Here is a 24,871-nt window from a genome sequence, read left to right as displayed (position 1 = left end):
AAAATTCTTCTTCCCTTGTGATGTGAACTTCCAGGATTTACTCTCTTAACAGCTTTCTTTTTTGTTGTAATGTATATACCTTTAAAGTTATTATTTTGCAATGGCGTATAGCCAGTTAACAGTGCTGCGATAGTTTCAGGAGGACAGCAAAGGTACTCAGCCATACGTATCCATGTATCCATTCTCCCCCAGACTCCCCTCCCATCTGTGAAGCCTCTGCTTTTCTGTACCCATTTTCCATGAACATCTCCCCAGCACACACTGAGTTCATGGTTTGAGCCCTGTAAGCATTCACGGTGGGGTGTGTGTTCTATTATGTATGTTTTTATTATTCACAGACTTATTTTTGTGCGTGCCTGTTTGCCTTATACTTCCTGACGTCCCAGGTGCTTAGGTAGTCTCTTGTACCTTTTAGGAACTCAGTAAACATTTGTTTAAAGGATTTGAACACCTCATAGTATTTCTCGATGGATTAAAGTGACTATGGGATTTGGCTAGCAGCCACAAAGAAAAGAAAAGTTGGTACAGTTATAGAAGAAAACAAGGAACAATTTTTCTTCTACAATTATAGAAGAAAACTAGTTCGGATAAAGGTTATTTTGGGGGATGTGGATAAGGTTACAGTCAGGAAGGCACACAGGTGTCTTCTGAAATGGTGATCATGTTCTTTTTCTTGGAATGTGGTTACAAGAGTGATTGTTTTATAATTGTTAAAGTATTTGTTCTGTTTTTTATGTAATATTTAGTATTAGAAAAATATTTTAAATGCTTTATAAAATATATGTTGGAGTGGCCATTAAGTTCGTTTGGGTTTTTCCGTAACATCGTACAGAAAAACCCAAATGAACTTTTTGGCCAACCCAATACTTTATTTCCTGTTTGGTTCTACATAGCTTTGCTTTCGGTTGTTTTGCTTTTTGGCCTGAGACCATGGTTTGCCACCAGTCATGACTACTCCCACACCTCCACCCACCCCCAAGACATTTGCAACCTCTGGAAACAGTTTTGGCTGTTACAACACAGAGAGAGGTGCCCATAGAGGCGACGTGCGTGTCTGACCATCCCAGAGTGACCTGAGCCGGCCCCACGAGAGGGCTGGCCTCGTCCAGATGCAGTGATCTGAGCCGGCCCCACGAGAGGCCTGGCCTCGTCCCAGATGCAGTGAGCTGAGCCGGCCCCGTGAGAGGGCTGGCCTCGTCCCAGATGCAGTGAGTGGGGCGGAAGCTGGGCGGGGGTCGCATCTGACGCCGGAGCACCACCATGAGCGAGACCTCGGCTGTGTCACTGTCCTGGGCCCCGTCCCCTGGTCATCTGGCTTTCTCCCTGGTACTCCAGAGAGCAAGAAGTCATGAATTTTCTCCCGTTTCCCTGACAGTCGCAAGCGTTAGAGCCGCTGTTGTCTCTGGTGAGGGGATGCAGGAGTCACGAGAATTGGTGACATGGTTTATAGGTTATTCTTCTGGTAGCTTGTCCTTGGAACATTGTAACCTCGATCATGCTGGCTGCTCTCCTTTCAGGGTGAAGACCAGGACAGCTGCCAAATACGGGCTGTCGGCGCAGCCCCGCCTGGTGGACATCATCGCCGCGGTCCCGCCTCAGTATCGGAAGGTCTTGGTCCCCAAGCTCAAGGCGAAACCCATCAGGACTGCCAGTGGGGTGAGTGATCGAATCATCACGTATTGACTGTGTATCTGTTGGGCCACAGATCCCTGCCTCCATGTAGTGAGGTGGAGGTGGGCGATTTGAATTCATAAAATCCCCCTGTAGTGGTGTGTGCTGGAGTGGAGACGCCTGCAGGGTGCTCGGAGAGCACCAGGGGAAGAGAGTCACTTCGAGGAAAAGATGGTGTTTTGATTTTTAGTGTCTTTAAAAATGGGGCTTCCCAGGTGGCTCAGTGGTAAAGAATCCGCCTGCCAACGCAGGAGACACGGGTTCAATCCCTGGGTTGGGAAGATCCCCTGGAGGAGGAAATGGCAACCCACTCCAATATTCTTGCCTGGAGAATCCCATGGACAGAGGAGCCTGGTGGGCTCCAGTCCATGGGGTCACAAAAGAGTCAGATGCGACTGAGCATGAACTCATGGGGCATAGGGTGGTGAGGGGGAGGGGGTCTTTAAAAGTATAGACTGTAAAAAAATAAAAAAAATTAAAAAAAAGTATAGACTGAAACTTGGTGACACCAGAAGATGATAAATATTGCTGGCCACCTTAAGCTCGTGGCTTATAACATACTTAGAAAGGGTATTTTGAAACGTTAACTGACAGTACAAAGTCATTATGTTAATACGTATGGTAACTGTGAACCAGTTGACACCATTCAGGAGGGTGTGCAGAAGACAGATGTCCGTGCAGTACAAGGAGCTAGGAAGGACCCAAGTGGAGATGTGGCCCCTGGCTGGCACAGAAGTGGTGCCCGTGTCAGCGGAGAAGAGCAAGTGCAGAGAGTCGTGGGAGCCAGGGGCAGGAATTAAGGCACAGATGATGTGAGAGGTGTGTGTGGGGGGGAACCACAGGTCTACCAGGCTCACCAGGGCTGGGCTTTACCATGGAAAGCAGCAGGACTTTCACGGGGTGAAGTGTTAGTGTGGCATCTGCTTGTCAAAGATCTGAAATGTCCTGCAAGTGAAGTGAAAGTCGCTCAGTCGTGTCCGACTCTTTGTGACCCCATGGGCTATACAGTCTGTGAAATTCTCCAGGTCAGAATATTGGAGTGGGTAGCTGTTCCTTTCTCCAGGGGATCTCCCCGACCCAGGGATTGAACCCAGGTCTCCGGCATTGCAGGCAGATTCTTTACCCACTGAGCCAGCAGGGAAGCCCAGGTGTCCCACGAAGAAGCCAGATACGAGGAAACTGTAAAAGATTTTTGAGAAGGGGAGTGATGGGAACCAGAGAGATTTTCAGAAAATTAATTTGGATACAAATGTAGGGGAGGTCTTCCTTGGCAGCCCAGTGGTTAGGAATCCGCCTGCCGGTACAGGGGACAGACTTCAGTCCCTGGTCCAGGAAGATCCCATTGACCACAGGGCAGCCAGCCCCGGGCGCAGCTGCAGAGCCCTGGAGCCTGGGAGCCGTGACTGCTGACGCCATGCGCCTAGAGCCTCTGCTCCAGAGAGGAGCCACCGCAAAGAGAAGCCCGCACTCACCACAGCTAGAGAAGGCCTGTGTGCAGCAATGAAGACCAGTGCAGCCAAAATTAGAAACAAATAAAACGTTTTATAAAGATGGAGAGTCAGTCGCTGGGAGACAAAAAGACCAGTTGGATACTCTCCGTTTGAGCTAGGCATGAAGAGCCTCAATTGAGGCCAGGCCTCCAGGATAAAAAGGATGCGTGTGAAAGACACAGGGTGGGATTTGGACCCTCCTAAAACGTGGGGCCCAGAGTTGAATCCTTTATTCCCAGTGTGAACTAAGTTCAGTCTGTTACCTGGGCAGGGCTGTTGGACTTCTCGAAGCTCACAGTGACCTGCCAGATAGCCATCTCTCCTGGACCACATCACACTTGTGACTAATTAAACCCCCGAACTTTTGGCAGAGTGTACCATCAATCCTAGTCTCTCCTCTACACTTAAGTGTTTGGGGTTCGTTGGTTGGTTTGTACCAAAGTGTAAAAGGCTTTCAGAAAAACTAATAGTTCCAAACAAACGGCTTTTAAGTCTTAGCTGATTTCTTGGCATTTACTTCTACATCCCTAAATAATGTGCTTTCAGGATAAATCTTGAATTGTCAGTTTTCGGCATTTTGTATGGGCTTGCCATTGTGCAAGCAAAGGTTTGTCAACCTCTGCACCTGACAAATGCACCTGGTTTCCACGATTCCATTCTCTGTCCTCCTCCTGGCTCGAATCATTTCTTTTCTTTCTCTGAGAGCTACCCTTGTTCTGCTTGCCTTTAAAAATGGATACTTTCTGCGGTCCCAGGCCCACTGTTTTTAGTGTCTTACACACTTTCTTTGGTGATGTCATCCGTTGATGTCTTTTGTTTTTTTATAATGTGGATCATTTTAAAGTCTTTATTGAATTTGTTATAACATGGCTTCTGTTTTATGTTCTGGATTTTTGGCCACGAGGCATGTGGGATCTTAGCTGCCCCACCAGGGATTGAACCCGCACCCCCTGCACTGGCAGGCAGAGTCTTAGCCACTGGACCACCAGGGAGGTCCCCACTGATGTTTTTAATACTGCCATATGCTGACTCCCAGCTCCAGCCTTTCCCCAAACTTCATGTCCACGTCAAATTGCCTGTTAGACGTCTCTCCTTTGACTGCCTGTAGACCCTCCAGTAGAGCAAAACCAGGCTTGCGTGCTTGCTCAGACTTGCTCTTTCATCCTTCTCCACCACCTTAGTTCATGGTGCCCCCATCTATTCGGTTTCCACACTGAATAGATGAAATGCATTGTCCATTCCTTCCACCACGGGTAGGAATGTTCTGACCGTTATTGTTTCTTGTTTTGGAGGGTATTGGAGTCATCTCATAACAGGCCTGCTTTGTCTTACCCGCAGCAAGTCCACCTCCTACAGTGTCACCAGAGTAACCTGCTGAAAATGTCGGGAGCACACAGCTAATTGTCATCCCCTATCTGCTGTGCATCCTAGCTCCATGCTTTTATCCCTGCTGTTACTGTTGTGCTTTGCTTTTGTTTTTTTATAGAGCTTTAGGCTTACAGAACAGTTGAGCAGAAAGTACAGAGTCCCTTGTACTTCCTCTCCCCCTCCCCCAGGTTGCCCTATAATTGATGCATCAATTGTTGTTGTTCAGTCGCTCAGTTGTATCCAACTCTTTGTGACCCCATGAACTGCAGCACGCCAGGCATCACTGTTCTTCACTATCCCCTGGAGTTTACTCACACTCATGTCCGTGGAGTCGGTGATCCCATCCAACCATCTCATCCTCTGTCGCCCCTTTCTCCTGCCCTCAATCTTTCCCAGCATCACGGTTTTTTCAAGTGAGGCAGCTCTTTGCATCAGGTGGCCAAAGTTTGAGCTTCAGCTTCAGAATCAGTCCTTCCAATGAATATTCAGGACTTATTTCCTTTAGGACTGATTGGTTTGATCTCCTTGCTGTCCAAGGGACTCTCAAGAGTCTTCTCCAACACCACAGTTCAAAAGCATCAATTCTTCAGTGCTCAGCCTTCTTTATGGTCCATCTCTCACATCCATACATGACTACTGGAAAAACTGTAGCTTTGACTATAATGCTATCTCTTTTTTTTCAATATTCTATCTATGTTTGTCATAGCTTTCTTCCAAGGAGCAAGCATCTTTTAATTTCAGGGCTGCAGTCACCATTTACCGTGATTATGGAGCCCAAGAAAATAAAGTATGTCACTGTTCCATTGTTTCCCATCTATTTGCCATGAAGTGATGGGACCAGATGCAATGATCTTTGTTTTTTGAAGGTTGATTTTTAAGATAGTTTTTTCACTCTCCTCTTTCACCCTCATCAAGAGGCTCTTTAGTTCCTCTTTGCCTACTGCTATTGGGGTGGTGTCAGCTGCGTATCTGAGGTTACTGATATTTCTCCCAGCAATCTTGATTCTAGCTTGAGCTTCATCCAGCTTGGCATTTCACATGATGTACTCTGCATAGAAGTTAAATAAGCAGGGTGATAATATACAGCCTTGACGTATTCCTTTCCCAATTTGGAACCAGTCCATTGTTCTCTGTCCGGTTCTGCCACTTCTTGACCTGCATACAGGTTTCTCAGGGGGCAAGTAAGGTGGCCTGGTATTCCCATCGCTTTAAGAATTTTCCAAGTTTGTTGTGATCCACACAGTCAGTGTAGATCATGTAGTCAGTGAAGCAGAAGTAGATGATTTTCTGGAATTCCTTTGCTCTTTCTGTGATCCAGTGGATGTTGGCAATTTGATCTCTGGTTCTTCTGCCTTTTCTAAATCCAGCCTTTTCTACATCTGGAAAGTCTCGGTTCATGTACTGTTAAAGCCTAGCTTGAAGGATTTTGAGTGTTACCTTGCTAGCCTGTGAAATAAGTGCAGTTGTGCAGTAGTTTGAACATTCTTTGGGATTGGAATGAAAACTGACCTTTTCTAGTCCTGTGGCCACTGCTGAGTTTTCCAAATTTGCTGGCATATTGAGCAGCACTTTCACAGCATCATCTTTTAGGTTTTGGTATAGCTCAGCTGGAATTCCATCACCTCTACTAGCTTTGTAGAGCTTCCTAAGGCCGACTTGACTTCACACTCCAGGATGTTTGGCTAGATGAGTGATCCCCCCGTGGTTATCTGGGTCATTAAGACTTTTTTTGTATAGTTCTCCTGTGTATGGTTTCCACCTCCTCTTAATATCTTGTGCTTCTGTTAGGTCCATACCACTTCTGTCCTTTATTGTGCCCATCTTTGCATGAAATGTTCCCTTGGTATCTCTAATTTTCTTGAGGAGATATCTAGTCTTTCCTATTCTATTGTTTTCCTCTGTTTCTTTGAATTGTTCACTTAAGAAGGCTTTCTAATCTCTACTTGCTATTCTTTGGAACTCTGCATTCAGATGGGTATGTCTTTCCTTTTCTCCTTTGCCTTTTGCTTCTCTTTTCTTAGCTATTTGTAAGGCCTCCTCAGACAACCATTTTGCCTTTTTGCATTTCTTTTTCTTGAGGATGGTTTTGATCCCTGCCTCCTGTACAGTTTTATGAACCTCTATCTATAGTTCTTCAGGCACTCTGTCTATCAGATCTAACCTCTTGAATCTATTTGTCACTTCCACTGTATAATCATAAGAGATTTGATTTAAGTCTTACTTGAATGGCCTAGTGGTTTTCCCTACTTTCTTCAATTTAAGTCTGAATTTTGCAATAAGGAGTTCATGATCTGAGCCACAGTCAGCTCCCAGTCTTGTTTTTACTGACTATAGAGCTTCTCCATCTTCAGCTGCAAAGAATATAATCAATCCGATTTCAGCATTGACCATCTGGTGATGTCCTTGTGTAGGGTCGTCTCTTGTGTTGTTGGAAGAGGGTGTTTGCTATGACCAGTGCATTCTCTTGGCAAAAACTCTGTTAGCCTTTGCCCTGCTTCATTTTTCACTCCAAGGCCAATCTTGCCTGCTACTCCAAGTATCTCTTGACTTCCTACTTTTGCATTCCAGTCCCCTGTGATGAAAAGGACATCTTTTTTTGGTGTGTTCATTCTAGAAGGTCTTGTAGGTCTTCACAAAACCGTTCAACTTCAGCTTCTTCGATGTTAGTGGTTGGGGCATAGACTTCAGTTATTGTTGTATTGAATGGTTTGGAAATGAACAGAAATCATCCTGTCGTTTTTGTGATTGCACCCAAGTACTGTACGAGTCTTGCTACATTAGTATTAACTGAAGCCTTTAGTTCACATTAGGGCCTCTAATAGTTGTACATTCTATGGATTTTACCAAATGCACAATGTCATGTATCCACCATATAGTATCATATGGAATAGTTTCACTGCCCTAAACTCCCCAATCATGCTCTCCTCTGCCTCGTACCCCTGGCCACCATGGGTCTGCTTACTGTCTCTCTAGTTTTGCCTTCCCAGAATGCCACATGGAGGGGATCAGTGTGTTTTGTAGTTGTTTCATATTGGCTTCTGTTACTTAGCAGTGTGCATTTAAGGTTTTATGCTGTGTCTTTTTAGTGGCTTGCTGGCTCATTCTTTTTAGCCCTGACTAATACTCCATTGTCTGAGTGTACTGCAGTTTGTCTGTCCCTGCACCTATTGAAGGCCACCCCAACTGTTTCCAATTTTTGGCAGTTGTGATGAACATTTGCATGAAGGTTTTTTGTGTATGCAAAAGTTTTCAACTCATTTGAGTACCTAAAGACCTAGGAGCGTGATGGCTGGATTATATGGTAAGACTGTTTAGCCCTGTGAGAAACTGCCGGACTGTCTTCCAAAGTGTCTGTACCAGTGTGCATTCCCACCAACAGGGAATGATCGTTCCTGTTGCTCCACTTGCTTGCCAGCATAGCTATCAGCCCCTCAGGAAGTCAGCTTCTCTGACTCCCCTGGTCAGGACTCACTAATGCCCTCCTTTGAGCATCACTAGTCTTTTCTATGTGTTTTTTACCGTGTCTTTTGGAAATAGCTTACTTCTCTAAATCCTCCTCCCCTGCTCGCTTGTGTGATTTCAGAGGACAGAGGCAGTGCATTAGTATTCCTGTAGTCTCAGGGCCCACCTGCTCTGTGCTGCTCAGAACCTGGCCTGTATCGTAGGTCCTCAATAAAAGACTGAGAAATTAGATTGTCTTCATCAGTGGTATACATATAACACTTGTATCTCCTTTTAAATAAAAACATTTGTGTGAAAATCTAAGTTTTTAATTCAGATTTGCAAAAAAAATTTTTTTGGAGTTTCTCTCGTGAATTGTTTAATGATTGAAGTTAAATTTTAATCATTTTTACTATTAAAAAATAATCACAGGCTGACAGAAAAGTTGAAAATTCGCTGGCAGGAACACTTCCTCCCTGAGCCATTTGAGAGTAAGCTGCAAAACCAATGCCTTTGGATGTTTCAACATCCATGTGCTTCCTGCAGACAAGGACACTTTCTTACGTCACCACAATAAAGGCATCAAAATCAGGAATTTAACATGGATACGTCTCACATCTCATTCAAGTTTCAACAGCTGTCTCAATAATAAGCTGCAGGACCCGGTTCAGAATCACATGCTGTGTCCCGTTGTCGTGGCTTTCAGTCTAGACTCTTCCCCCGTCTTCCCTGGACCTCATTACCTTAACGCTTTTGAAGGTATCAGGCTAGTTGTTTCGTCGCATCTCCCTCAGTGTGGTTTAATCAGATGTGTCCTCATGATTAGACTCGGGTTGGCCTCTCTGGCAAGAACGTCACAGAAGGGACAGTCTGTTCCTCTTACAGCCTGTAGGGTGGTGTGTAGTTTATTGTCCTGTCACTCACATTGTCCACTGTGATGGAGGGGGTGTCTGCCAGGCATCCCCTTTGTGAAGCTACTCTTCTCCACTTTGGAATTAACAAGTCTTGTGTGGTGAAGTACTTGGAAACTATGTAAATGTTCGGTTCTTCATCAGATTTCCAGTTTCCTCACTCATTATTTTGATGTACAAATTTTCCCAATTTTGTCCAGTAGGGGCCCTTTCAAGATGGTTTCTGTTTCCTTTTTGAATGTCCTCATCATTCTTTGAGCCGTTTCTTGCTTTCTGTCATAATAAAATGTTCCAGGCTCTTCTTGTATTTTGTTTACCCCAGCCATGGAATCGACCTTGTCTCCAAGGAGCCCTGTTTCTTTGACTAGAGAAGAGTTTCGTTTCTTATTATTTTTAAACTTTTAAATTTTATACTGGAGTATAGCCAATTAGCAATATTGTGATAGTTTCAGATGGACAGCAAAGTGATCCAGCATCCATATACTCCCCTCCCATCCAGACTGCCACATGACATTGAGCGGGGTTCCCTGTCTATGCAATAGGTCCTTGTTGGCTACAGAGAAGGGCATTTAGAATCAAAGATCTGAATCCTAGGTGTGCGCAATCCTGTTAGGGCATTGCCACTACCAGATGCTCTCAGTGAACAGAGGAAATAAACATGTAGATATATGTATGTACACACACATACATGTACATAACACATTTGTGTCTATATTTATTGTGTGTGTGTGTGTATATGTACATGTATGTGTATATCTGTTGTTCAGTCATTCAGTTGTGTCCAACTCTTTGTGACTCCATGGACTGCAGGACACCAGGCTTCCTTGTCCTTCACCATCTCCTGGAGTTTGCTCAAACTCATGTCCATTGAGTCAATGATGCTATCCAAGCATCTCATCCTCAGTCGACCCCTTCTCCTCCTGCTTTTGATCTTTCCCAGCATCAGAGTCTTTTCCAGTAATCAGCTGTTTGTATCAAGTGGCCCAAAGTATTGGAGCTTCAGCTTCAGCATCAGTCCTTCCAGTGAACATTCAGGGTTGATTTCCTTAAGGATGGACTGGTTGGATCTCCTTGCTGTCCAAGGGACTCTCAAGAGTCTTCTCCAGCCCCACAGTTTGAAAGTATCAGTTCTTCAGCACTCAGCCTTCCTTATGGTCCAACTTTCACATCCATACACAACTATTGGAAAAACCATAGCCTTGACCATATGGACCTTTATTGGCAAAATGATATCTCTGCTTTTTAATATGCTGTCTAGATTTCTCATAACTTTTTTTCCAAGGAGCAAGCCTCTTTTAGTTTCATGGTTACAGACACTGCAGTGATTTTGGAGCCCAAGAAAATAAAGTCTGTCACTGTTCCATTGTTCACCCATCTATTTGCCGTGAAGTGATGAGACCGGATTCCATGATCTTAGTTTTTTGAAGGTTGAGCTTTAAGCCAACTTTTTCACTCTCCTCTTTCACCCTCGTCAAGAGGCTCTTTAGTTCCTCTTTGCCTTCTGCCATTAGGGTGGTGTCAGCTGCATATCTGAGGTTATTGATATTTCTCCCAACAATCTTGATTCCAGCTTGAGCTTCATCCAGCCTGGCATTTTGCATGATGTACTCTGCATATAAGTTAAATAAGCAGGGTGACAATATATAGCCTTGACATGCTCCTTTTCCAGTTTTGAATCAGTCCGTTGATCCTTGTCCAGTTCTAACTGTAGCTTCTTGACCTGCATACAGATTTCTCAGGAGGCAGGTAAGGTGGTCTGGTATTCCCGTCTCTTGAATAATTTTCCACAGTTTGTTGTGATCTACACAGTCAAAGGCTTTGACGTAGTCAATAAAGCAGAAGTTTTTCTGGAATTCCTTTGCTTTTTCTATGATCTGATGGATATTGGCAATTTAATCTCTGGTTCCTCTGCCTTTTCTAAATCCTGCTTGTACGTCTGGAAGTTCTTGGTTCATGTAGTGTTGAAGCCTAACTTGAAGGATTTTGAGCATAACCTTGCTAGCATGTGAAATGAGTACAGCTGTGCGGTAGTTTGAACATTCTTTGGCATTGCCCTTGTTTGGGATTGGCATGAAAACTGACCTTTTCCAGTCCTGTGGCCACTGCTCAGTTTTTCAAATTTGCTGACATTTTGAGTGCAGCACTTTTTTTTTTTTTTCATTTAAAGGATTTTATTTCTCCAGATAGGAAGGCTACAAAGTTAAATCCTTAATAACCAAAATTTAATATAATACTTCATTCTTCAAAACAACCACAGACTTTTGAGCTCTGGACACCCAGGTTACACAAAAGCCCAAACCTTCATGCTTATCTTTCCCAAGAGGCCTTGCATGCCAACGCCACAGCTGAAATTCCTGTTACAGGACTGAACCAAACTGAAGTCAGGCCGCAGTCAACCTGCGTAGGCCCTGATGTACCCAGGGCTCTGGTCCAGCTCTCTCCCAACCCTGGGTCCATCGTGGTCCGTTCAGGGTCTGTCTGCTGCCAACGGTGAGCTCCAGAGGTCAGGAAACTGAAGGTCTACACGTGGTTCCCTTGGAGCTCCAGCAGGGACCCCTCCTCCAGGATTCATTCTGTACCGTCTGATCTGAAGATTAATAACATTGAAAAGAGATCACCCTTGTGCCCACGGCTTTATTTAAGAAACACAACATCACAAGCACTTTTGAAGCCCGTTGCGGTCCTCTCCCATTTTCTGAGATAACCACTCTCCAGAATTTCCTATGAATTATTTCACAATTGCTTTTTTATTAATCTTTCTATTATAGATTGCTGTTGTGGCTGTCATGTGCAAACCCCACAGATGTCCACACATCAGTTTTACAGGAAATATATGTGTGTGAGTATGATGATTTTAATAAGTCGTGTATGTGTTTGCATTTTAATTGATACAGCAAGCGCTAGAGACTTGATCAGTGCATGTTGGTAATATTTAAAACTTTAACTATTAAAGATTTGTAAGTTAGTTCTTTGAAATAAGCAGCCATTGATAGGATTTCATTTAAAAATTAAACATATAAAGATTTTAATTGTTTCAATATACAATACATAGGTTGCAGAACTCAAAACAGTAGATAGTCTGTTAACTTGATAAATGAAACATGGAAGTATGAGAAGCCTGAATTCCAAATGTCAGAAATTTAAAATGAATTTGGATCAGCAAAGTATCCCCAAAATGTTACCCTTATAAATAATCTTTAAACTTCTTAAGTTTAAATAATTAGAAAAATTAGTAGAATATGCATTATTCTAGATAGTAAGATTAATCGGGAGAAAAATTTTCTTAAGTGTGTAGTTACCAAGAGAGCACTGTGAGTGTCAATCCAAACTAGGAAAATTTAGACACTGCTGTTTGCCCCTAAAAGCTTAAACTTCTAACATGATAGTGCGTTGATATACAATATGTGTTTTTCTCTTTCTGACTTGCTTCGATCTCTATGAAAGATTCTCGGTCCATCCACGTCTCTACAAATGACCCAGTTCTGTTCCTCTTTATGGCAGAGTGATACTCCAGTGTGTAGATGCACCGCGTCGTCCTCATCCATCCGTCTGTCGTTAGATATTTAGGGTGTGTCTAACGCAGAGATGAGGAATCTAGAGAAATGATGCAGATTGACCCATCTCCAGGGCAGGAGCAGAGATGCAGATGCAGGGGATGGACGTGAGAACCCAGGGCAGGAGGCAGAGGGTGGGACGGATCGCGAGAGCGTTGCTGACCCGCGCAGCGCCGTCTGTAAGATGAGAGCTACTGGGAGGTCTCTGAGCAGCGTAGGAGCTCAGCGCGGTGCCCCGTGGGGACCTAGGGGGTGGGGTGGGGAGATAAATGTGTGCACACAGCGGATTCACTTCATCACCAGCAGAAACCAACACAGCCTTGGACAGCGCTTATACTCCAATAAAAAAATTAAATGATAGTGACGGCAGTACTCTGAAAACTACGGCAATGTTGTTCCTTTATATGTTTACCTTTCTACTTGTTAGTAGAAAATGTAAATATTTGCAGATAGCACAAAGGCGCAATCTTCTGTTAGCATTTGAAAATGAAGCTGGTTCAAGCAGGATTGTATGGAAACTGCAATGCCCGAACTGGGCATTTGAGCTGAGTTCTGAATCTGACACCCTCATCTTTTTGTTGTATTGGCAGGTACTGCCCTGGCGGACCTGATTCAGATTTTGAATATTCCACCCAGTCTTACACTGGATACGAGGTAAAGTAATGTCCGGAGGGGTGTTATATCATACTTTACTTAGCATATGCTTTTACAAGTACTGGCTTTCTTAACATTTTTATTTCTTATTTTTTTTCTTGATTGCACAAGTTACTCATTCATGAAACATTTGCCAAGTGCTTCTATATATTGTTCTAGTCACTGCAGAAATACTTACCTAAGCGCTTATCATTAATATAACGTATGTCAACACTGTTCTAAACACGTTACAACTTTAAATCTTCTGGCAGCGTTTTGAAGGTAGACACTATTATTATCATAGTTTTATGGATAAGGAAACTGGAGCCTAGAAGGCTTACACAACTGGCCTGGAGGACACATCCCGAATGTAACAGGGCCAGGCCTTGAATTCTGTGCACCTCACCAGGACGTTTTCCTGCCTCTGCAGCCATGAAGAGAACAGGTCAGGTCTTGTGGAATCTGCATTCTAATAAGTGGAAGGTAGATAGTAATGATGCTGGGAAAGACTGAAGGCAAAAGACGAAGAGGGCAGCAGAGGATGTGATGGTTGGATGGCATCACCGACTCAATGGTCATGAGTTTGAGCAAATTCCAGGAGATAGTGAAGGACAGGGAAATCTGGCATGCTGCAGTCCATGGGGCCACAAAAAGTTGGACATGACTTAGCGACTGAACAACAAGACAGTAATGAAACAAAAGAAAAAGTAATCAGGTACCAGTTGAAATGGAAAGCAGGGAAGTAAAGTCAAGTAAGATATAGGAGAGTGACTTTAGCTTTGGTGGCTGCGAAGGGTGACGTGGTAACTGAGCCCTGGATGACAAGGTGGCTTTTGAGAAAATCAAGAAAGACCTTTCTTAGCAGAGAGAATAGATAAAAGGCAGAGCCAGAGTGGGAATAACGGTGGGGCTCTGGAGCAGAGCGGGTGAGGGGAGAAGGAGCTTTGGGATTCAGTGACACACAGAGTTGTAAGGCAAGGCAAGAAGTTTGTTACACTGGGCTGGCCAAAAAGTGTCCAGGTTTTTCCATAAACTGTCAAGGAAAAACCCGAGTGAACTTTTTGGCCAACCCAATGGCTGTCATGTGCATCCAGCCAGGTTTAAAGCAGAGGAATGGTGTAATCCAGGTAGGTCCTAAGAGGCCTTTGATGGCTCTTGCCGGGGGCAAGAGTGAGAGCAGGAGGCCAGAGAGCAGGCTTTCCAAGCAGTGAACCCCTTCAGAAGAGGCCGGCAGCCAGCAACCTAAGTGACTTTATCTTCTCATGTATGGTTTTTCATTTTTTTCCCTTTTTTTTTTTTTTAAATAGATCAAATTGTAAAAAACACAAAAGAAATCTCTCAGTGCAAAGGCTCCCTCTCATCGCTTTCCCCGGCCACCCCATTCGGCTCCAGCCCCCCCGAACAGTCCGTCAGTATCGCCCCTTGCCTGTTCATCCAACATTGCTATTAACAGCATATAGATATAAAGGCAATTCATGTTGTTTATCCTAACTTTGTACACAGCAGGTAATCTGTCAAGACCTTGCCTTCCCCATTTAACAATGTGTCTTCAGGGAACATTTTATTTTATTTATTTATTATTTCTGGGTGTGCTGAGTCTTTATTGCTGCACAGTCTTTCTCTGGCCGCAGTGCACGGGGCCCCCTTTGTGGCTTCTCTTGTGGAGCACAGGTTCCAGGCACGCGGCTTCAGTCATCACAGCGCGAGGCCTCAGTAGCTGGGAACGTTTCCTGCCAGGACATTATTTCGTGGCCATTGACCTTTGTAAGATAGCATGAAGACTTCGTGTTAAGCCATCACAAACTATGTTGTAATTTAATGATCTGGCTCAAAGGTTATTTTCTCAAGGAACTCTTTCGAATATGCATGCACACCTCTGTCTGGAGCAGCAAAACAATTTGGTGGCCCTGGGGATTCCATCAGCGTTTACACAAAGCTGTAACTATGACCCAGGGAGCCGCCTGCTGTTGAATGGAGACCAGCCAGATAATCTTCAGGTCATTATTTCAAACTGACCAAACTGAGGAAGGAAGAAAGGAGCCCAAGAGAATTTTAGTTTTTTATACAACCCTTTTGAAACTACATCTTATTTTTAATTCAGTGTGGGCATGACAGGATATTTTTCTTTTTTTAGCCAACCTCCATGCGAGCTATCCGTGCCAGGTATGACCCTTACCTGCAGACAAGACACCGGATAGAACAGGTAAGGTTTTAAAAAGCATCTTTACATTAGATCTTTATACTTAGGAGGTACTGTTGCTTGATTTGAGTCAAACCAGAAATAAGAACTGAAAGAATATTTCTCTCCTTCATAAGTTTTTAATATCCCATCTGACGGAGAGGAAAATTTTGCAGTTCCTAGCAGGGTCAAAAGCACCACTTGCTTTAAAGACCATATTATTTTCTATAAGGGTTTTATAGTCTCTGAAGTTCTTTGAGTTTGTAGAAAGTCATGCATGTTATGAAACTTACAGTGGGTGGCAATGTCGAAGGTCTTAGACAATAGGTGGGTGGATTAATTTTAGCTTCCATAAGCCAAATGAGAAATATGGTGGCTGGTGTGCTGGGGTGAGAACAGGAAATTGACTACAGGGGAATGAGGGACTCGTGGGAGCCGTGGAATTGTTCTGTATAATGGTGGTGGTGGTGGTTACACAACTCTAAACTCATTTAATTGTACAATTAACGTTAATGGATTTTGTTGTATGGGGTTGGGCATAAAAGTTTCAACATCTTACAGAAAAACCCAACGAACTTTTTGGCCAACCCAATGTATAAATTATACCTTAATGTAACTGATTAAAAACAAGTACTATGTCAGTGGCCTCGCTGTGTTCAAGAAGTCTGAACATTAATTTCGTTTTAAACTTATCTAATTTAAAACAACGCAAGCACTGTCTATAGTTTTTATAGTAACATCTATTCGGGCAACTAGACAGTCTGAAATGGAAAGTAACACGTAACAGAAATTCACTTCTGTGTTCTTTTCTTTTTTAGCCACAATATTTAATTTATTTAAAATGTGTCAGTAGAGCTCGAAAGGTTTCTCTTTACCAAAAAGGAGCATGGGTTCTGGAAGATGCAGAAAACACCAGAGAGTGGTGATTCTTCCCCAGCTGTAAATGTGCTAGAATCACCTGCGTGACGTTTTCAAAACACGTGCCAGGTTTCACCACTGGAGTTATATGGTGCTGTCTGGTTTAGGATCCAGGCAAGATATTTTGAAAAAGCTACCAGGAAGATTTAATTGTGTATCCCTGGTGAACGACCATAGATGGAGTATTCTTTTAGTGTTGATAGCTATATGCACATACTTGTATATTTGCATGTGTTTCACGTTCATGCACATACGCTTATGTATGTGTAAGGATTTACATATGTATTGGGTTGGCCAAAAAGTTCATTTGGGTTCTTCCATAAGATATTATGGAAAAGCCTGAATGAAGTTTTAGGCCAACCTAATATAAGGATGTATGTATTTATTTATAAGTTGCTATTTTTCATTTTCAGAAATAAGTATTTAAAAATATAACTTTTTGCTCATATTAAGTGCAGATATCCTCTTTACTTAGTACATTAGAGTTCATAATTTGTAGTCCACTTGACTCACTTTTTCTCAAGCCTAACACCTGGCAAGAAATTGAAATACCTGTTTTTAAAAATTAGAATCTTGACTTATTGTTGTTGAAAAATGGAAAGATCTGTACCATTGTATCCCCACGTAGAGGAGATATTATATTTCACACTGATTTTTTCCCCCCACCCCTGAAACCAGGCTAAAAAGGTGCCATCTGTGTCCAGAATCTTCACAATTCAAAACTGGAAAGTTTTCATCTGAAACTGCTTTCTTAATGTTTCTTTCTAATCTGGTGGTGTTTGCATCAGGTCCTGGTTATAGTGCATATAGTCATCTTTGTCCTCAACGCTGACCTCAAAGTCTGGCGTAAAGTACATGTTGAGGGAGCTTCCCTGGTGGCCCAGTGGTTAAGACTTTGCCCTCCAGTGCAAGGCACAGGTTCAGTCCCTGGTCAGGGAGCTAAGATCCTCTGTGCCCCCTGGGCAAAAAAACAAAGCATAAAACAAGCAGTCTGGTAGCAAATTCAGTGAAGTCTTCTTAAAAAATACATAATCAAGAAATATCTGTTTATTCTATTACAGTGTATACAATTATATCTTGTATGATTATATTTGCTGCTAATTTATATTCTCTGTATTTTTGAATGTTCAGTTAACTCTGTAAGTTGACATCAAACTTTTGATTATTTTAAATTCTTACTCTTCCTCCTTATTTGAACCATAATTATTTTTCTTTCAGACTCTGGAGCCTATTTTCTTTTTTTTTTTTTGGAGCCTATTTTCTTGAGTCCGTAGAATTTGCTCAACATGTTTGCTTCTCATTTTTAAACTGTAGTGATGAAAACACTGCCAAGTAAAATTAGAAATTTTCAGTAAGCCACTTAAAAGTAGTTGACTATACCTTCCTAATGCTGACGAATTTATGTCTTTCAGTTAAAACAACTTGGTCACAGTGTGGATAAAGTGGAATTCATCGTGATGGGCGGAACATTTATGGCCCTTCCAGAAGAATACAGAGATTATTTTATTCGAAATTTACATGATGCCTTATCAGGACATACCTCCAACAATATTTATGAGGCCGTCAAGTAAGAAATCCTTGCTTTATCATATTCACCTGAGTGGTTGTTGGTTTATCCTCCTAGCAGCAGTCTGTGAGAATTCCTTCTCTATGTCTAGCCTCCTAGTTCTTTGGGGGACAAGAGGAAAGGTTTTCATTCTTTTTACTTGCATGGTTTTCATGGATTGTAAGGTTAAATACATTTTTTCCAATTTTACTGAGATGTAGTTGACATACAATACTGTCTACAGGTGTGTAGAATAATGACTTCACTTACATCATGAAATGATGACCACGATAAGTTTAGTTAACAAAAATCATCTCATGCAGTCCTAGTTCTTGTTACTACTATATTGTGAGGAGAAGGATTATGTTTTTTAAAAGTGAGTATGGTCCACTGGCATTAGTATTCTCACTGTGCAAAAGAATAAAAAGAAAAAAGAAAAACAACAAAACATACAAAATCACTGTGCAGATCTTTTCGGCCTTAGGCTGCTCTAAGCTGCAGGAGTGGCCTTGATTGGAGTTGGTGAGCTCACCCAGAGAAAGCAAGGGCAGTACTTTTAATCTGAGACATTGAGCTGCTATAAAATTCACAGAATAAATGACTGTTATTTAATAGGTATTGTTTTATGACTTACTACCTGATGACTGTTGAGTCATTTCTCTTTGTGAATGGGATCATTTATTCGTTTCAAATTCTAGACAAAAAATTCTAGTCGAAACAGAAGACAGCTATGCTTTCTTTTGATACCTTCTGTCTCCATTTTTAGCAAGAAGAAAACTAAAGTTTCCTAAGTTTAGTGATTTTAGAAGTGAAAGTCTTAAAACAGTTTTTATTTTCAGAAATTTCAGGGACACCTGCCTAAGCTACTGTGTACTCTCCCTTTTTTAACTGAACGTTAATTGAAGGCCCACCAGGGGACCATGCTCTGCCTTGGGTACTGGGAGCAACACAGTGAACAAGACAGATGTTGTCCTTGCCCTGGTGGTGCTTACATTCTGCTGGTTCAACAGATAACAAACAGTAGGTGCAGTGATGGAGACAGACTGCTGTGCTGGAGAAAACATAGGCTGATTCTGTACACGAAGTGGTGATGTTTAAGCTGAGATCGGAAGTATATGGAGGAGTCAGTCAGGCCAGGCACAGAAAACAAATAAGACAGAGGCCCTGAAGCAAGGAGGAAACTTGAGGTGCTCCAGGAACAAAGAGGAGGCAGGTGTGGCTAGATTCCAGTGAAACAAGGAGCAGATGTCATGAGCGGAACTTGAAGAGTCAGTTGGGCTGGATGTTGAGGACTTAAAAATGTTTGAATCAGCAGTAGGAAGTAGGTGAATGGTTTGAAGCCAGAGAGTGACGTGTTCAGGTTTGTAGGTCTGAAGTCACCCTGGCTCTTGCGTGGCTAGTGGATTTGAGGGGTGCCAGAGTAGAAGTGGTGAGCCAGGTGGGAGACCGTTGTACCCACCCCTGCCCGAATGAGGGTGGCGGCATCAGTGACAGAAAAGAGTAGATGGGTTAGAGCTACATTTTATTGCTGATGGACTTTGAGTCAGGTTGGAAATAAGAAAGAGGAAGGAATCGAGGATGACACCCAGTTTTGGATTGTAGAAAGCGATCGAGGGTAGTGCTGCCTACCAAGATGGAAGAAAAGGGGAAAGAACAGGTTTGTGGGAGAAAAGTCAAGACTTTTACTTTGGCTTCATTAAGTTTGAAATGCCTCAAGTGGGGACATTTCTAGGCATACAAGAGATGTCTGGGCTGGCAATAAATGTTCCAGAGAAAAAAAGTTCTGTAACATTTCATGGAAAAACCTAAACGAACTTTTGGCCAGCCCTATAAAACTGAGGATTATCAGATTGTTACAGGTGTTTATCATCACACAAATGGATGAGCTTACGTTATGGGAGAGTCTCATGAATCTCCAAGGTACACTACATGAAAAAGCAAGTTTTAGAGCAGCTCTTACTGTGTGATCCCGTCTTTTGTGTGGCCATGCCTGTGTAAGTATAAATACATGGAAGAGGTGATGGAATCTTGGTCATCATTGGTATCCTTTAGAACCGTGGTGGAAGGGACGTGGGAAATGGGAGTGAACGGGGACAGTCACATTTACTCTGTCTGCGGTGTGCTGGGCGCTGCAATAAGTATTTACTTACTTAATTCTCGCAAGAAATCTTTGAGTTACATATTTAAATCATCCCTGTTTTACAAGTGAGGAAACTAAGGCCCAGAGAGACAAAGCCACTTAGCCCAGGTCCACAGGAGGTGAAGTGGGGGCCTGTGAAGCCAAGGCAGCTTTTCTTTCAGAGCCTAAACTTGGCTATAATTATCATGCAGGACATCATGCCAGGCGTAAAATGAACGAGAGTGCCTGTCTGTGTGTGTGTGAGCACGCGTTTGTGTACATCACCAGAGCTGCAAAACACTGGAAGAATTTTTTTTTTTTTCCTTGCACTCCCTCTCCCACTGCCTTCAGGCTTTTTTTTTTTTTCTGGCGTCTTTATTACAGTGTGGGTAGGTTGGGTGCAGGAAAACAGCTAATTATAAGGTGGTTCAAACAGTGCCCCTCTTAGTTTCTTGCATGGTGATAAGTAGGACTTGAATGAACTCAAAGATGCTTTCATTATCCTGTAATTAAAATGGTTCTTGGCATGTAGCAGCCACAAGTAAACTGGTGAATGAATTTTGAATGATCGTCTGTTGGCCAGATGTTGACAACTATTGACCACGTAGGGGTGCCTCTTGGAATGGGGGACAGGGTGCTGTGTTCACCCTACTTCAGTGCCCTTAATGTCTACTGCCCTTTGGGTTGGTAAAAATGAAAAGAGTAGAGAGACTTTTTCATAAGTTTAGATAAATCTCCAGGGTAGTTTTGAAATAAGAGGGAAGTGGGCAGGACACAACCTTTAAAAGAATGAAATGGGCATGTGTGTGCCTCTGTGCTCTGTCAGGTCCAATTCTTTGCGAACCCATGGACTGTAGCCCACCCAACTCCTCTGCTGGTGAAATTTCCCAGGCAAGAAGACTGGAGTGGGTTTCCATTTCCTTCTCTAGGGGATCTTCCTGACCCAAGGATCAAACCCAGGTCTCTTGCATCTTCTACATTGGCAGGCAAATTCTTCACCATTAAGCCACCTGGGAAACCCATGATATGGCCATGAGACATGACAGACTGGTTGGAACCAAGATGGTGGAACAGTTAGCTTCTAGAAGACATTGAGCCTTATCATACACTCATTGTAATACATTAGCATGCTAAATAGCACACCCACCAGCACCATAACAGTTCTAAGGCTAACCAAAGAGGTCAAAAAGTGGATGGTGATTGCTGGAAATCTCTGCCCCTTCCCCAAAATAATTAGAATAATTCTCCCACTTGTCATAGTTATTGTTCAGTCACTCAGTCATGTCCAACTCTGCTATCCCATGGACTGCAGCACACGGGATTCCCTGTCCTTCACTATCTCTCAGAGTTTGCTAAAACTCATATCCATTGAGTAGGTGATACAATCCAACCATCTCATCTTCTGCCACCTCCTTCTCCTCCTACCCTCAATCTTTCACAGCATCAGGGTCTTTTTCAGTGAGTTGGCTCTTTGTATCAGGTGACCAAAGTATTGGAGTTTCAGCTTCAGCATCAGTCCTTCCTATGAATATTCAGGGCTGATTTCCTTTAGAATTGACTGGTTTGATCTCTCTGCAGTCCAAGGGACTCTCAAGAGTCTTCTCCAACACCGCAGTTCAAAAACATCAATTCTTTGGCGCTCAGCCTTCTTTATGGTCCAACTCTCTCATCCATACATGACTACTGGAAAAGCCATAGCTTTGACTAGATGGACCTTTATCAGCAAAGTGATATCTCTGCCTTTTAATACACTGTCTAGGTTTGTCATGGCTTTTCTTCCAAGGAGCAAGCGTCTTTTAATTTCATGGCTGCAGTCACCATCTGCAGTGATTTTGGAGCCCAAGAAAATAAAGTCTGTCACTGTTTCCATTGTTTCCCCATCTGTTTGCATGAAGTGATGGGACCAGATTCACTTCTTACCTATCACTTCATTTCAGAATTCTTTTGTGATGAAGCTAGAACCTCAGATTCAGCATCAGTTTGAGATGCCTGGGTGGAGTGCTGAGCGTCTGGGAGAGTGGGTGTGAGCAGCCTACTTTGTGTGATGGCCACCAGAGGAGGCTATGGGTTAATTCTGTGTCCATGAATCAACTTTGAAAAACAGCAGGCAAGCCTGATCTCCATCCTGCAGGGCCTCGAGTAGCAGGATGAGATGGGACCTTATTTTTACTGCTCATTCAGAACCTTGATCATTCATGAATATGAGTCATATTGAGTAAAACGCTGAAGTCTTTCAAACTTTTGAGGGAGTCATGATGTAATCCAACGCCTTCTTCCTAATAATACTGACAAACAGATGACAGCTTAGAATAAAACGCAATTAGAGGAAAAACAGCCTTAATTAGTTCAAAGCCCCATGACGTTAGGATGACAACGGTACCTCAGAGGATTACTGCCTAAAAATCCATTGAACTCTGAGAATTCCCTCTTAGGATCAGATCATCTATTCAGACCATCACTTTTTTTCTCCCCATGCTTATGTGCTATATATTCTTTTCTCAGTGCAGCTGTTTTCCTGTTGCAGACCTTGTGCATTAACTGAGTTTGAATCATAAATATCTTAGATTTGTTCCATCCCTCCACCCCCCTCCATGAAAGTTTGTTGCAGAGATTTTTAGTCTGTTTTTTGGGTCCCCTGGGTCATGTGAGCTAGCTAGGCCAGCTGAAAATGTATATAATGTATTTTTAGGATACAGTCAATTCGACATTCTATCAACTGAAACTTTAAAATTTTGCAATGCAAAGAGATAGAGGGAAACAATAGAATGGAAAACACTGGAGATCTCTTCAGGGAAATTAGAGATACCCAGGGAACATTTCATGCAAAGATGGGCACAATAAAGGACAGAAACAGTATAGACCTAACAGAAGCAGAAGATATTAAGAAGAGGTGCAAGAATACACAGAAAAACTATACAAAAAAGTTCTTAATGACCCAGATAACCATGATGGTGTGTTCACTCACCTAGAGCCAGACATCCTGGAATGCATCATTATGAACAAAGCTAGTGGAGGTGATGGAATTCCAGCTAAGCTATATTTAAAATCCTAAAAGATGATGCTGTTAAAGTGCTGCATTCAATAGGCCAGCAAATTTGGGAAACTCGGCAGTACGACAGGACTGAAAAAGGTCAGTTTTCATTCCAATCCCAAAGAAAGGCAATGCCAGAGAATGTTCAAACTGCCGCACAGTTGCACTCATCTCACACGCTAGGAAAGTAGTGCTCAAAATTCTCCAAGCCAGGCTTCAGCAGTGTGTGAACCGAGAACTTACAGATGTGCAAGCGGAGGAACCAGAGATCAAGTTACCAACATGCGTTGGATCATAGAAAAAGCAAGAGCATTCCAGAAAAATGTCTACTTCTGCTTTATTGACTATGCCAAAGCGTTTGACTGTGTGGATCACAACAAACTGTGGAAAATTCTGAAAGAGATGGGACCAGACCACGTGACCTGCCTCCTGAGAAATCTGCATGCAGGTCAAGAAGCAACATTTAGAACCAGACATTGAACAATGGACTGGTACCAAATTGGGAAAGGAGTACATCAAGGCTGTATATTGTCATGCTGCTTATTTAACTTATATGCAGAGTACATCATGCAAAATGCCAAGCTGGATGAAGCTCAAGCTGGATTCAAGATTGCTGGGAGAAATATCAATAACTTCAGATATGCAGCTTACACCACCCTTATGGCAGAAGGCGAAGAGGAACTAAAGATCCTCTTGATGAAAGAGAAAGAGGAGAGTGAAAAAAGCTGGCTTAAAACTCAACATTCAAAAAATGAAGATCATGGCATCTGGTCCTATCACTTCATGGCAAATAGATGGGGAAACAATGAAAACAGTGACAGACTTTATTTTCTTGGGCTCCAAAACCACTGCAGATGGTGACTGCAGTCGTGAAATTAAGACACTTGCTCCTTGGAATAAAAGCTATGACCAACCTAGATAGCATATTAAAAAGCAGAGACACTAGTTTGCCAACAAAGGTCCGTCTAATGAAAGCGATGGTTTTCCAGTAGTTGTGTATGGATGCACGAGTTGGACCATGAAGGAGAATGGGCACCAGAGAACTGAGGCTTTTGACCTGTGGTGGTGGAGGAGACTCTTGAGAGTACCTTGGACTGCAGGGAAATCAAATCAGTCAAACCTAAAGGAAATCAGTCCCGAATATTCATTGGAAGGACTGATGCTGAAGCTGAAGCTCCAATACTTTGGCCACCTGATGTGAAGAACTGACTCCTTAGAAATAGACTCTGATGCTGGGAAAGGTTGAAGGCAAGAAGAGGATGACAGAGGATGAGATGGTTGGATGGCATCGCCAACTCGATGGACATGAATTTGAACAGGCTTCGGGAGCTGGTGATGGACAGGGTAGCCTGGCATGCTGCAGTCCATGGGGTGGCAAAGAGTCGGACACGACTGAATGACTAAACTGATACTCTTTGTGTGAAGCTTTATTTTTACAGAAATGGTCTGATGCCTAGTGGTGTGTGTAAATTGTCCTTTTTAGGGGTGAAGTGAACTTTTATTCTATAACTTCAGATCACGGTATGTGTGTAGAAAAAGCCTTTTGTAGAAGAAAGCCTCTTTCTCTAAAGGACAGACCAGAGCTGGCATTGTTTTGTTTCTGTTCTTTAATTTACCTCAAGGGGGCAATAAACACTTTACTTTCAGATAAAAATTTATATGTGATTTGAGTTTTCATTGCAGCAAATATCATGAATGGCTCTCGGGAAGTAGTAAAAGTACAGTCTGGGAGCCATAAAACCAGCCATAAATGCTATGCTGAGTCCTGCCAGCCCACACTTGACATGTTTTGCTTTTTTTGCTCCTGGCCTCTGTGCTTTTATGAAATAATCTAGAAAAAGCCAATTTGCAGTCTTGTGTTTGTGGAGGTAAATTTTTACTGCCAGCTCCCTATAATAGAGTTGGTATTTGTTTTTTAGGGAAGCTTTGTGTAATTTGAAGAAATAGTTGTCTGGTTGGCACTACAGAACTAGAGGCTCAGAAAACTTTTCAAATGTTGACATCCTTGCA

At 42.8% G+C, this 24,871-nt stretch overlaps 1 protein-coding gene across 1 annotated transcript in view; it reads left to right on the top strand.

The window, feature by feature from the left end:
• The window catches only part of ELP3 (elongator acetyltransferase complex subunit 3), a 120,840-nt gene that overhangs the window by 9,517 nt on the left and 86,452 nt on the right, over positions 1-24,871 (top strand). The window contains exons 3-7 of the mRNA XM_043890843.1: positions 1,518-1,656; positions 11,650-11,720; positions 13,026-13,089; positions 15,203-15,271; positions 17,578-17,732. Of these exons, the coding sequence (XP_043746778.1) occupies positions 1,518-1,656; positions 11,650-11,720; positions 13,026-13,089; positions 15,203-15,271; positions 17,578-17,732 (498 nt within the window). The remainder of the gene's footprint in view (positions 1-1,517; positions 1,657-11,649; positions 11,721-13,025; positions 13,090-15,202; positions 15,272-17,577; positions 17,733-24,871) is intronic.

The sequence above is a fragment of the Cervus elaphus genome, chromosome 29, assembly GCF_910594005.1.
Source record: "Cervus elaphus chromosome 29, mCerEla1.1, whole genome shotgun sequence".
Classification (NCBI taxonomy): domain Eukaryota; kingdom Metazoa; phylum Chordata; class Mammalia; order Artiodactyla; family Cervidae; genus Cervus; species Cervus elaphus.
The sequence above is the reverse complement of the archived record's forward strand: the minus strand, read 5'-3'. Positions and strand labels throughout refer to the sequence as shown.